We start from the raw sequence: 14,036 nt of genomic DNA on the forward strand, positions 1-14,036 counted from the left end.
GAGATGAACCTTAGTTTGGTGAATTTAAGTTGGTCTTAGGTGTAATGATTCCTAGTTACTTTGTGCGATCATAAATTAAAGTGCTTCTTGCCGGTTATTAGAATAACACGAGCTGAGCTAGGTCTCGATTAAAAAAGATGAACAGTCCAAAAGTCTAAATGGGAGTTACAAATTTCCCCATATCTTTGTGAGTGAAATCGTCGAAAACGAATTGAAATCTCAACGTGATATAACCCTTTTATATTTTAGTTGGGAAAAAATGGCGAAGTTCATCCGAACCGTCTACTAACCTTTACAAGTCTAGTTAGCACATTACATGATTAAAGGAGCAGAAGGGATGGTCATAATTGAGTTCTACTACATGCACTTCATATTTTTATTCAATCAGTTCTACATGTATTCCATATTTTTACTCAATCACTTTTACTCCGGATGTGGTCAGTGTTGCAAAAATCTCACCTAGACACCGATTAATCGGTGCATAGCGTATCATCGTAATCAGTGGTCTAGGCGGCCGCCTAGGTGCCGATTAGGCCTCATGGGCACCTACTAGGCTGTCTAGGCACCAACTAGGTTGCCTAGTCGGCCAATTGGATATTGTTCCTTTAAAAAAAATGCTATTTCACTCAAACCAATAACATTTTGAGCAAAATAATCCTAAATTGTTCAAATTTTAAATGTTTTTAGGTTAATATTTTATATTTTAGTATTAACCATTAAAATATTAAATAATTTATAATTAGTAACTCTTAAAAGTTAAAAAATGTTAAAAAAATTTAAAATTAAAAATAAAATAAAATATACATGGTGCCTAAACTGCGATTAATTGACGCCTAGTGATTTTTTCAACCATGAATATGACAATTGATGATTAGTTATCTTCATCACGTCAGTCACAATAAAAACGTTGGGAGCAGGAGTAGTACTTTCTATGATCGTAATTAGTGTAATATATCATAATTAGTGTAACATGATTCCAGTATTTAAATATTACGAGTTTAATATTTAATTATTTTAATTAATTGAGTCACTATGATTTACCTTTTTACAAATTGTATTCGGGTGGACAATTTCGTCTTTTATTACAAGAGTTTAATTCTTATTAACACTCTTAATTGAAGAGATCATAAATTTAAATTTTGTTAATGCTTACCAGTTTAATTTTTTTCATAAGGTTGAACCCCAACCATAAGGTCCTCACATCCCGGCTCGACAAAGAATTTAAAATAATGTAAATTCTTTCTAACTTTCAACTTTATAAACAGTTGAGCTGCCCATGCAGGTTCAGAAGTTTAATTTTTAGATTCATGGCCTCATGGATTTCCATGGTAAATAAAGGGAAAAAATTTAAAAAATTTCCATGTTCATCTACGCATAAAAACCCAACTTCCATCGTCTCTCTACTAATCTCAATCCAACCTTAAATCATCTTTTAATATTCAATCCAATCATCTATTCATAGCTCGCTGTTAAAACTTAAAAAAGTATTCCCCCGTCTCCTCTAAAAACTGTAATAAAGCTCCAGAGCACCGTCTACGCCACTTCACAAACTCTGTGGAGTAAAGGCGTCTTCTTTATCCAAATTCTTCCAGACCCAGATCTACACAAGAGCAGCTCGCGAGAGATTGAGTGTGTATGTGGACTCGAATTTGAGGAGAGATGACGGGGATGGGCAATGGGGATCTATTCAAATCCACGACGCTCATAAGAATCGCGGCCTTCACATTCTTAGCCGTCGTTTTCTTCTACTTCGGCAAGCACTGGTCCGACGCCCAGCAGCAGCCGCTCGTCTTCTTCGATTCCCGCCAAGGCCATTATTCTTCTCCTTCCGCCGCCGATGTCGGTGCGGCCGTTTCGCTCTCCCCTAATGCCAATAAAACTTTCGATTTAGCGTCCATGATAAACGACACCGTTTTAGACAACGGTCAGGAACGCAAAGACGACGGGAAACAACAGCAGCAGCAGAGGGATGCAGTTCCGCAGCCTCCGCCGCCTCCTGCGTTACAGAGGATGGGGGTGGTGGATGAGAATGGAGTAATGGCGTCGGAATTTGAGGTGGGAGAGTTTGATCCGGACGTGGTGGACAATTGGGGGCAAGATAACGAGACGGATGCGGAGGAAGGTGGCGGAGCTAGGAGTATTAGGGTTAAGAAGTTCGCGCTGTGCTCCAATAGCTTCAGAGAGTATATTCCTTGCTTGGACAATGCGGAGGCGATCAAGCAATTGAAATCCACCGAGAAAGGAGAGAAATTCGAGCGGCATTGCCCTGAAAAGGATAAGGGCTTGAATTGCTTGGTTCCTGCTCCTAGAGGTTACCGAACTCCAATTCCATGGCCCAGAAGTCGCGATGAGGTGTTATACTTCTACCAGAAAAAAATAAATCTAGTGCCTTTATTTTTATTTATTCATTTTGAGTGACGAGGAAAACTGCAATTGGTAAATCTCGTCTTGTGATCCTAGCTGGCAAAGTACCACAAGGACTAGGTTGTCTATAGTTGTTAGGCTCTAATCACGGGAGTTGAACTTATAACCTTGTCGTTAAGGAGTTAATAGTCTGACTAACTTGGCTGGAGTTGCTCCCATCTAGTGCCTTTATTGTTGGTATATATGATTGTTTTCAAGTTCTTTGTTACTGTATTAAGTAATGTATAGTGGCAGATGGCTGATAGAAATGGTTAATTGTATAGTTGGGAGGATTTGTTACTAAAGAAAACAATTCCTCAAGGCATATGTTTGATACACTCTACTTCTGTGCTACAATGCAGGTTTGGTTCAGCAATGTTCCACATGCACGCCTAGTTGAAGATAAAGGAGGTCAGAATTGGATTACAATAGACAAGGATAAGTTCAAGTTTCCTGGAGGTGGCACTCAGTTCATCCACGGGGCAGATCAGTACTTGAATCAGATTGAAGAGGTGATAAATAGGTTTCTGAATTTCTGCAAGCGGTTTGAAAGAAGTTGATATTTAATATTCTTGATGTTTTATTTGGGATCTGTGTTCTAGATGGTCCCTGAAATTGCATTTGGTCGTCATACACGAGTTGCTTTGGATGTTGGTTGTGGCGTGGCAAGCTTTGGTGCTTATCTGCTATCACGGAATGTGCTCACCCTCTCAGTTGCCCCAAAAGATGTTCATGAAAATCAGATTCAGTTTGCACTTGAGCGTGGTGTACCTGCCATGGTGTCTGCTTTTGCAACAAAGCGATTATTATATCCGAGTCAGTCATTTGAGTTGATTCATTGTTCAAGGTGCAGGATAAATTGGACTCGTGATGGTATGTTTCTAAGTTATGCGTTTCTGATTAATGCTAATCTTTTAGCAATGACTATGAGTTATATACTTCTATATTTTGCGGAGAATTGTGACGAGAAGTGCATGGTAGTGGATATTTTATTTATTTAATATATAATATAATGATCAGCCAACTCCCTGCATTTGTGTGTGCAATACAAGTTTATTGGTTTTCGTGTGAAGAATGATAGTTTTGGTCTCCACCTTCTGAGACTAGTATTCTGAAGTCTCTTAGCTTTGTTACTAGCAACAGTACAACATTTATAGTGCTGAGGTCCTCAAATAAGAAAGAATTTATATCAGAAGTTGCTATGTACTTAATTGATTACCCTATAAATTTGAAATTATGTGCCAGCTTTAGAATATTACGCAGCTCTATATGTCTTCATTTCCCTTTTTCATTTTCTTTTTTTATTTTAAGGCCATGAACATAGGATGGGGGGAATTTTTTCTTGTCATGAACTAATCCCTTCCTTTGCTGCATTTTCATGAAAAGATGGTATTTTGCTACTTGAGGTCAACCGGTTGCTTCGCGGAGGAGGCTATTTTGTTTGGGCTGCACAGCCTGTTTATAAACATGAGCCGATCTTAGAAGAGCAATGGGAAGGTAAACTGCCCGAATCTGCATTTCTCATGTTCAGCTCTTTCTTTATGAAAAAGAAAACACACCAAAAAAAAAAGAGAAAAAAGATAAATTCTTCTCTGTTGGGAGTTATGGGGAGTCATTTCAATATGCTTCACCTATTCTAATTCTGCCTCTTTGCTTTTGTACACTTCTACAACAATTGCTAACCTGAGTTTGCAATTATCTCCTTATTTGGCATCAAATATATAGTTATATACAGTAAAATATAACTAAAATGATTGCCATTTGAAAGTTTAAAACTCGACTCCTTGCAGTGGGAAAGCTAGAGTTATTGATACTTGGGGAAAGTGCTCTGAGAAATTGCCAAATTGAATTTTGACATTTGATTTTTTTTTTTTTTTGAATACCCAGAGATGGTTAATCTTACGAATAGTCTTTGCTGGAAACTTGTAAAGAAGGAGGGTTATATCGCAATATGGCAGAAACCCTTAAACAACAGCTGCTATTTAAACCGGGAGGAAGGGAGCAAACCACCATTATGTGATCCAGATGATGATCCGGACAATGTCTGGTATACTTCTCCGCCAAGCTCACTAGCTTAAGTTGATTTCTGATAATTAGCATAATTCATTTGCATTACACGTCATGTTTTATTGCAATAAGATTTCTGTTTCAATATCATTAAGTGACGTACATATTGTTTGTAAAGTTCTATAGTTTAGGTCATTGAGATTTCTGTTTCATGTTCATTTTTAGGTATGTTGATTTGAAAGCTTGTATTACACGATTGCCCGAGGATGGAGGTGGTACAAATGTAACCGATTGGCCTGCACGCCTTCAAAATCCCCCAGATAGGCTGCAAAGTTTAAAACTTGATGCCTATATATCTAGAAAAGAGCTTTTCAGCGCAGAATTGAAATACTGGGTTGAAATAATTGAAAGCTATGTCCGCGCAATGCATTGGAAGAAATTCAAACTTAGAAATGTGTTGGACATGAGAGCTGGCTTTGGAGGGTAATTCTTCGCCTCTTTACATTCTCCCGTTTCACCTCATCAGTCATAGTTCCTCTGATGAGAAATAAGCTTAAGAGAATGCCGCTTTAATTTCTCTTCCAACAGATTTGCTGCAGCACTGATTGAAAACAAGTTTGATTGCTGGGTTCTCAATGTCGTTCCAGTGAGTGGACCAAACACTTTACCTGTTATATATGACCGTGGACTTCTTGGAGTTATGCATGACTGGTAAGAATTTAAGAGCTGTATACCTGCCAGGGGGTGGAGGGCACTTGGCTGGCAGTATTTTTGTTAATGGTCTTATTTGCATCCACCATCATTTCAAATGCTGAAATGTTGAAAGTAGACAATGTGAAGCGATATTTTTTGGGTGCAATAGCAGTGATAATTTTAAATCTGTAGTTCTGTACATATGCTAGTGACATTTGAGTAACTACCTTTGATGCTGCCTTTATAACAAAGATGTATTGTCTTCCAGGTGCGAACCATTTGATACATACCCAAGAACATATGATTTGTTGCATGCTAATGGTCTCTTTTCCATCGAACAAAAAAGGTAATCTTTACTTTGCCTTTACTTGCAACAGAGAAGATACTGTTTAATTAGTTAGAAGATTTAAGTTTAGAGTGTAATATAAGGACTGGGAACTGATGAATGAATGGTACATGCGCAACATAGAAAGTAATATGTTAAAGGTTGTTATACCCGTTGTAGGGTGTAAGTCCTATAGTTTGATGTCATCTTCTTTGATTTCCTTATCAGATGCAACATATCCACCATCATGCTGGAAATGGATCGGATATTGAGGCCTGGCGGACGAGTATATATCCGCGACTCTCTCACGGTCATGGGTGAACTTCAGGAGGTTGGGAAGGCTATGGGTTGGCGAGTAACACTACGAGACACAGCAGAAGGTCCTCATGCAAACTATAGGATCTTGACATGTGAAAAACGCCTTTTGAGAGCCTAAAGTACAGAGTATATTGGACAGTGAAATCTCGAAGAAGAAGAAGAAACTAACAACCATTATACTATTGCCTGATCAGTTGTTGATAGTTCCATATGCAGTTAGTCAACAGAAGGCAATTGCTAAAGTAAGATAATCTTACGCATTACATTCCTTGGTTCAATTGTGTTGGCTCTTGTTCACTTTTGCTGCATAGGATATAGTCCATTGTAGATGTCTACGGTAATTTTTTTTCATCATGCAACGTATAAGATAGTTTCTTGCCTGTATCCAGATTTTCTATAAAAGCGATCTATAAAGGTTTTTTTTTTTTTTTTTTTTTATTGTGCTATCCTCTTTCAGTTGCTTTGCTGCTTTTAAAATTCTCGGGACTTATGTCTGCTCTTGAGGTTTTGAAATTCATAACAAAATGTTAGGTGTACCCAGTACCCCAAAAGTTCTTCATGCGTAAATGCTCATTGTGAAGTCCCTTGAAATTGTAATTTGGATTTCATTATGCATTTGTGCAGTAATTCTTCATTTTGCTGTACATAAATACATTTTTTCAATTTGAAAAACTGGAAATGGAGAATGAAGAATGGAAAACTGGAGAATTGAAATAAATGCATTTGTCATTCCCCACAAGAGAGTGCACATAAAGGGAAAACGGAACTTCACACATAAAAACGTAGACTACAAAATCATCCATTTGGTTTTAGCTAAAAGTTTAAACCGATAGTGAGATTGTAGATTTATATTTTATATATTATATATGCTCAACACACCCTTCAAAGATATAGAGTGTAGGCCAGAGAACCATTCTGTGTTTCATTTGTCAGATTTTGGCTTCTGTACTGGGTGCACACTAGCACAAGGAGCCTTGGCATGTCTAGGCTTTACACTGTTTGGCTGCCTATCAAACTGGCGCTGTTTTCCTGCCTGCACACGAGCAGGAGGAGCCTGGGCAAGTCTGGGCATTATGCCATCCTGCTTGTTGAGCCTCCTGCATTCAAACTGAGGCTGTGAGGAACCGAGGATGGCTGCATTGCCCTCTGAACTTGTCTGAACCTTGATGACCTCTCTGCCATGGTTGCCATGGCTTCTGGTATGCATTTTCGCCAAGGATCTTGACACCCGTGGTCTCACAAGAGTAGAAATGTGTAAACTTGGATCTTGATTGGGAGATGAAAGCTTATTGCAGGTTGTCTGGAAAGTTTCTGATATCCTTGCGAGCTGTTTGCTGCTCACCCCCCTTGCTGTATTAACTGGCTGCTCAAAGGGATCTTCAATCTGTAAGATATAAATATGCATCGTCCACGCTATCAGTTCAAACTTTTAGTTGAAACAAAGACGGGATCAAGAAAGAAGATTATATTACAATGAGTGAATATTTATTAGGCTGCCATCTCATGTTGCCTTCAAGGTCTTCCCACTGTCCAGTGTATGGATTGATGCATTGCTTAGAGGCCTTTGAACTTATGTCAGAAAACTGCAGTCCCAAAGCATTAGTAAGCTCTCATCACCATTCTCAGAACAACAAATTCTTCAGATGCTTACAGTATGACTGTATTCAAGTGTTACCTTAGTAAGGAAAGAGATGAAAAGTTCAGAAAGAGAACTTTGGTTATGAACTCTGAGCCTATCAGACACAAATTGGTTGATGTTTACTGCACATCTTTCTTCAATATTCTTCTCTGCAATGTCCCTCACACCTGCAAAAGAATTCTCCAAGTGATGAACAGATGAAACTCGCAGCCACTACTCGATGGCGCATTGAGTAAACCCCGCCTTGTGATATAAGCCGACAAAGGATCACAAGGAGGTAAACCAGTCTAGATTATCCATAATTGATCAGATCAAACCAAGAAAATCACTTGGAACATTGTGGTTATCAAACCAACAGACTGATCAACTTGGTTGGGGTTATCCCCTAAAACATCAACTTTTATTACTAGGAAAAGATGAAAAAGCACATTAATTCTACACATACCATCAAGATCATCCACCATATTCCCCGGGTATATTTCTTCCATTGGAGGTAGAATAAGAGGCTCACATGTCTGCACAAAGTATATATACTCCATGCTCAGATCAGATAGCAGATGAATATAATGCAGTGAAAGCAAAATGACCTGAAAATGGAAGATGACAAGCAGGCAGAGAGAATATGAGTTGAGAGTTCCACGTTTCGAGTCGTTAATGTTGTGCGTCTTTGCCCATTCCTTGACCTGCACGACGAGCATAATATATATAAATAATGGTTAGTTGTGGGTTCACGTGAGGGGGCGTGTCGAGAACTGAACCAACGTACCAGCAAAACCAAGTCACGAAACCGTCTATCAATCAAGCTGATCCAGTACAGCAGTTTGGACTTCATCTGACCAACCAAATTGTTTACAGATAAATCACAGGAGATGTTGTACTTCCCATAAAACATCAAGATTGGGACTCTTGCATTGGAGATCAACTTCAGTTTCTTGTATCCACCTATAAGATTTGACAATGCCATGAGAGGTGTATATACATATCAAAATTAGCAGTTCTTTTTTTAGTTAAGATGAAACGCATCATTTAATTGGCAGATTATACCTGTACTTCTCAATGCGTTTAGTACATTTTGAAGTAAAATTTCCTTGAGCTTCTTCATGGCAGTTGGTGAGATATCTGCAGCATTGGCCAACTCAATGGATATATCAAGATCTCCCCATCTTGTGAAGAGATCAGATACAAAAGATCCATAGGGTTCCACAGTTGCATCTGCTTTAACAGTACAAAAATAAAACATCCTCAACCACAACAAAGAATGTTCACAGACAAAACAAGCAGCCCTAATCAAGTTGGTCGGACTATTGACTTGAAAACTACTCTGTACAAAGTTACTATACAAGTTTGACTCCTATTGGGGAGTGGGGGTGGCCTTTTGGCCTTTTTGTTTAGAGTCAGTCAGCTATGAACAACCTATGTCAGTTTAATTACCTTTTGTGGTCCTTAAAAACATCCTCAACCGCAACAAAGAATGTCCACAACAACTCCAGCAAAGTTGGTCGGATTACAACAAAGTTACAAGTTCAACTCCTAGTGCCGAGTAAGAGCGGCCTATTGGCCTTCTTGGTTTTAGCCAATCAGTAATAGGCCTTCAAAAAAAAAAAAAAAAACAGAGAGAACATGTTTTGAATACCTCTGAGGCTTTCCATGCTCTGGACAACAGCTCGAAGATCATCAATGACTTGAAACCTCTTAGACCAATCCTCTTTCAAGGGATTGATGGTGGAAAGAATGTTTTGGAGAGTAACCTCAAACACAGCAGCACTCCTGTTCATTTTCAAGAATCCTATACTAGGTTGTCTGCTCGCTGATTCAAAACCAATCTCAGAACTGGACAGCAACGTAACGAACGCTGAATGAGTATATATGTAATCGACCTGCAAATGAGAAGTGAAGTGCAAGCTAAGGGATAAGCAAAGATATAACAACGATAGGATGCATGAGCCAATGGAATCTAGGAGCAGAAAAGCGTCGTCCAAAATGACACAGATCAGACGGCAAATAGGCGTTTAAAGCACTGACAATAAAAAGTTCTCTGCAACTATAAAAAGATGGAAGAAAAGGTTGGATCACTCTGCCACCTTTTCGCATTCGCCTTTTAATGGTGAGAGGCCATTGGGCGATATGATGATTGTAGTAATTAAGTGTACAGCCTCACCGAAAGCAGCCATACACAAAAAAGTGGAGCTTTGCTTAGCGGGAAGGGTCGCCCTTTCCCGCTGCCTGCTCGTACCATTTTCGATGAAACCCACGTACGAAGTATAGCCTGATACACCTACTATACAACACTGTCGTCCTAGGAACTGTACTGTACTATTCGGTATATATATATATATATACACACATGATTCATCGTACTGTATGATTCCATGAAGACATTAAAGTAGTTGTACTGTGTCAGCAAATAGTAGTTCACTTCTTTCCTAGTAGATTGTGGGTAAGAATATGTAATCAAATTTCGGCATTCTTTCACTGGCAAATTATACCATGGATCATGGTCTAGCTTGCAAATTCTGATCCAAAATAACCTTGAGATTATGTGTCTGCATTGAAAATTCTATACAGTTAACAATTTAGGTGTCTTCAGTCAACTGTTTATGTGTTTACAGTTAACATTTAATTTATTCAGAGATGCATATATAAACGATTAATTGCAAGTATAAAATATGTGAACGGTCAACATATAATTTTTGAACTATTGTCTCTCACCTAATGAGCCACTAATTCATCATGATTTATAAGTGTAGAGTGTGGGGATCTTGATGCGGTCCTTGCGGATATATAACTAAGTTAATTTCTCATCAGTAAAAAATTATACTGAAGATTGAATCCCAGACGCATGAGTTACTTCACGGTTGCCTATGGTTTCGCAGATGCATGCATGAAAATCATAAAATGTCTTTTGGAATTCTTAGTATTAATGTCTAGCTCTTTTCCCAAACAGTCGTCACCCTGTGAATTGCTGGATTTTTTTTTTTTTTTTTGAAAGCAATAATCAATGGTATTATTAATTCATCAAAATAGACGAGATGCATGCAGGAGGTACACCTTCCCACACTCTACAATGAAAGGCCCGAGCTCAGGTATGAGTTACATGATTCGCTGAACGTTTTGTGGTGCATTAGTGTATTTCTTTGTTAGTTGTGTGTTTTCTATCGTGCGGTCAGTGCGGCATATACCATTAGGTATACATAAATGCATCATACAGTGTTCGAGAATACACCAGAATGAAATGCCAAAAAATGCATCACACACAAAAAAATACACCACACATAATAGTGTATTTTCGAACACTGTGTGATGCATTTATGCATACCTAATGGTGTATGCCGCACTGACCGCACGGGAAGACATGTTCTCACAGAACCTGACACTATATATATATAGTTAAGGGTAAAATTGTCATATTAGTTTTCCATGGAAAACAAAATACCTAACATGAGCTAGGAATTTGTTTTCCTCATTCTCAATGGAAAATGTTTTCCATCCAACCAAACAACATAAAACATCATTTTTTATGTTTTAAGGGAAGTGGAATTGGAATTCCATGGAAAAACAATTACTAGGAAGATGAATTTCATTGTTTGGTTGGTGGAAAAAGAATTACTAGGAATACTAATTCTATTGTTTGGTTAGATTTGGAATTGTAAGGAATAATGAGTATAAAGACCTATATGCCCCTACAAATTAATAAAAGTAATATAATTAAAAAAGAAAACAAGGGTAAAATAGGCAATCTATTCACTTTTTCTTCCCATCTTCTATGGAAAACAAAATCCTTGGTCCAACCAAGGATTTTGTTTTCCTCAAATTTGAGGAATTCATTTTCCATTGGAAAATGAATTCCATGAACCAAACACTAGAAAACAACACCCCCTTAGTGATAGGGAGGTATATGGTGTATTTTTTTTGGGTGTGTTGTGTATTTTTGCATTTCATTGTTGTTTGTTTCTCTTACACTATTGGTGTATTCTATAAACCGCCGCACGGGAGGACCTCGCCGGATATGAACTTTTTCATATATATATATATATATATATATATATATATATATATATGGTTGAGTTCAAATGAGGACAACAATATATAGAGGACTGTGAGGACATATAATGGGCACACAACAAATTAATATCAGGCACACAACTTAATACATAATGGCATACAAGAATAAATGTAAACATCAGGTTTCGAACCCAGGCTCTATAAATTAACAAATCTAGCACGCGACATACAAACTGTGGCACACGACTACATTCGGTCATGCACACGATATACCGACTAATGACACACACTATATCTGTCCTCACAGTCCTATAATATACTTGTCATCATTTGAATACACACACACACACACACACACATATATATATATACACACACATATATATATACACACCCAAATGTTTGTAAATAAATGTTTTTATATTTACAAATTTACTCAAATATATATACTAAATCCCCAATTTCCTAACCTAAACTTTCACAATTGTTCTTTGTTCCCAATTTTTCTCTGCGAGTCTGTGATGTCATTGTCAAACGGTAAACACATGTGAAGAGGTCGGTTTTGTTTGACTTATTTTAGATTGAGAAATTTAAAATATGCATTGTGTACTTCTTGTTTAGATTTTTAAATTTAAATTATTAGTAAAAATAAATATATAATTATAGAAGAGAACTATGTAATGTTTGAATTCTGAAACGAACCAAATTCGAGCCGAAATTGAACTATTTTAAAATTTAAATCGAACTGAACCAAAATCAAACCAAACTAAAATTTGAAATTGGATAATTTCATTATTTATTCTTGCAAAACGGAGCCCAAAATACTGAAAAATAAAAAATAAAATCAAAATGCTCACCCCCTAATTGAAGTTTCATTTTTACACTCGTTTAAATCTCTAAATTCGTTCATTTTTACTTTTGTTTCATATACTATTACTTCGAATTTCAATCATTATTGTATGGACCATGGTCCACACAAGTTGTGTGGACCATATTTTGTCTACAGTAAAATAATGTACATTTAGTATAAAAATAATGTACATTCAGTACAAAAATAATGTACATTATATTCAGAGAATGTACATTATTTTTGTTCTGAGTGTACATTATATTGTATAATGTACATTCAGTACAAAAATAATGTACATTTAGTATATTAAAAATGTACATTTTATTATGGTCCACATAACATTGTGTGGACCATGGTCCATACAATAATTTGCCTTCGAATTTGAGGTGGGCCAAAACATTGGTAAATTCTAACATATATAATATGATCCACAAAGTAATGTATTGACGAGGATAGAAATGATGGATGACTGGGCGCTGACAAAGATATAAATAATGGGTGTTTGATCCATTATATCGGCATTCCTAATTTTTATTTTCACATTACATATATATAATAATGTGTTTTGTATATTCTAATTTAAATTTATTTTATTTTTAGTATTTCAATTATTGTTACACATATTTCATTTTTAGTTTTCAATTATTAATACAATCATGTTCAATTTTTATCATTATTTTTAAATAAACCAAGTTTATTCTAAAATGTCTATGATACCCTCTGATGGATATATTATGCTCGGAGCTAACCGACTCGGAGAGGTGGAGCAAACTGACCCGTAGAGGTGGAACAAGACCCGGGGCACCGACCCATAGGGCCTCGGCCTCGTAGGGCCTCGGCAAGAGCAGCTGCCGACCTCAACCTGGAGACGTCGACCGTGGAGAGGTCGACCATAAAAAGGCCCGACCTGAAACCGGTCAAAGGGACGCGGTCAACGCGGATCCAACCACCTCCCGCCTTAGGGGGTAGCGGTTAGGGTAGGGGTTGTATAAAAAATCTCCACCTTGTCTCATTAAGACATGTTCTATACACTCTATTTAATCATTATCCTACACATTTTGTAATAAACAAATCATTGTAATAGCCTATTTACGACAATTAATACAACATACGGTCCCTGCGATCCTTACGACACCGTTTCGTTTTATCTATTTATTTATTACTCATATTCTTATCCGGATTGAGTGATTCGGGTCCATCCCGGTAATTAAATCGATCACCCTCATACTGAGAAGCGTGAATTTTGGTGAAAGTAAGAATATTGTCTAATTTGGTGGTGGATGGAAAGGAGAAAAAAAGATGAAATTACAACTTTACCCTTGATTATTATTATTTGAAACCAAAAAAAAAAAAAAAAAAAAACATTAACAATTAACCTACCTTCAAAAAAAAAAACAAAAAACAATTAACCAAACAATTAACAGACACCCATGACCCTAGGACAGACAAAGAATCAGTCGCTTTGTCAAAACATGAGCTACATGATTCGCTGACTTTTTGAGGGCATTTTAATCTTTTCCTTTCAATCCCCATAAATTCTAATCTTGTCTATTAAAGAATGTAATTTGAATTCAAAACTTTATTTCCACCTTATTCATTTCTTAGGAATTGCAATTCATTTTATCCTTAATTTCTTCATTCCAACCATGCTGTTAGATTAAACTTTATTCTTGGGGTAAGATTAAACTTTATTGAATTATAGCATGTGTAGATGGTTATGGTGGAAGTGGAACCATAAGATAGATGCTCATTGATGAGCAATTTGTTTAGCTAATGGATAGTGGACAATTAAGTGGTTT

The 14,036-nt window shown here is 37.0% G+C and overlaps 2 protein-coding genes and 1 long non-coding RNA gene across 3 annotated transcripts; 1 reads left to right on the forward strand and 2 right to left on the reverse strand.

Annotated features, from left to right (window-relative positions):
* Positions 1–152: 152 nt before the first annotated feature.
* LOC109147971 lies at positions 153–12,225 on the reverse strand. The gene is made up of 3 exons (XR_002048740.1): positions 12,213–12,225; positions 1,383–1,386; positions 153–282 (listed from the first exon to the last, which is right to left on the reverse strand). It is a non-coding gene; the product is annotated as an uncharacterized LOC109147971 (long non-coding RNA).
* On the forward strand, positions 1,415–6,179 carry LOC109147967 (probable methyltransferase PMT11). The gene is made up of 9 exons (XM_019295655.1): positions 1,415–2,352; positions 2,766–2,915; positions 3,006–3,276; positions 3,790–3,900; positions 4,291–4,450; positions 4,636–4,893; positions 4,999–5,121; positions 5,372–5,449; positions 5,657–6,179. Exons 1-9 carry the CDS (start codon positions 1,660–1,662, stop codon positions 5,862–5,864), a joined length of 2,052 nt encoding a protein of 683 aa, XP_019151200.1. The 5' UTR covers positions 1,415–1,659; the 3' UTR covers positions 5,865–6,179.
* Positions 6,455–9,641, reverse strand: LOC109147968 (protein HESO1-like). The gene is made up of 9 exons (XM_019295656.1): positions 9,467–9,641; positions 9,019–9,262; positions 8,430–8,597; positions 8,152–8,327; positions 7,973–8,068; positions 7,831–7,900; positions 7,422–7,552; positions 7,219–7,329; positions 6,455–7,130 (listed from the first exon to the last, which is right to left on the reverse strand). Exons 1-9 carry the CDS (start codon positions 9,554–9,556, stop codon positions 6,669–6,671), a joined length of 1,548 nt encoding a protein of 515 aa, XP_019151201.1. The 5' UTR covers positions 9,557–9,641; the 3' UTR covers positions 6,455–6,668.
* Positions 12,226–14,036: the final 1,811 nt, after the last annotated feature.

This window comes from Ipomoea nil, unplaced genomic scaffold (assembly GCF_001879475.1).
Source record: "Ipomoea nil cultivar Tokyo-kokei standard unplaced genomic scaffold, Asagao_1.1 scaffold2036, whole genome shotgun sequence".
NCBI classification, from domain to species: Eukaryota; Viridiplantae; Streptophyta; class Magnoliopsida; order Solanales; family Convolvulaceae; genus Ipomoea; species Ipomoea nil.

Coding starts and splice junctions, on each gene's coding strand:
- LOC109147968 (XM_019295656.1), bottom strand. CDS start 9,556: ATGGCTGCTTTCGGTGAGGCTGTACACTTAATTACTACAATCATCATA. Junction 8,598..9,018: donor GAGCATGGAAAGCCTCAGAG/GTATTCAAAACA, acceptor CTGTTAAAGCAG/ATGCAACTGTGGAACCCTAT. Junction 8,328..8,429: donor AAACGCATTGAGAAGTACAG/GTATAATCTGCC, acceptor CAAATCTTATAG/GTGGATACAAGAAACTGAAG.
- LOC109147967 (XM_019295655.1), top strand. CDS start 1,660: ATGACGGGGATGGGCAATGGGGATCTATTCAAATCCACGACGCTCATA. Junction 4,894..4,998: donor ATGAGAGCTGGCTTTGGAGG/GTAATTCTTCGC, acceptor CTCTTCCAACAG/ATTTGCTGCAGCACTGATTG. Junction 5,450..5,656: donor TTTTCCATCGAACAAAAAAG/GTAATCTTTACT, acceptor TTTCCTTATCAG/ATGCAACATATCCACCATCA.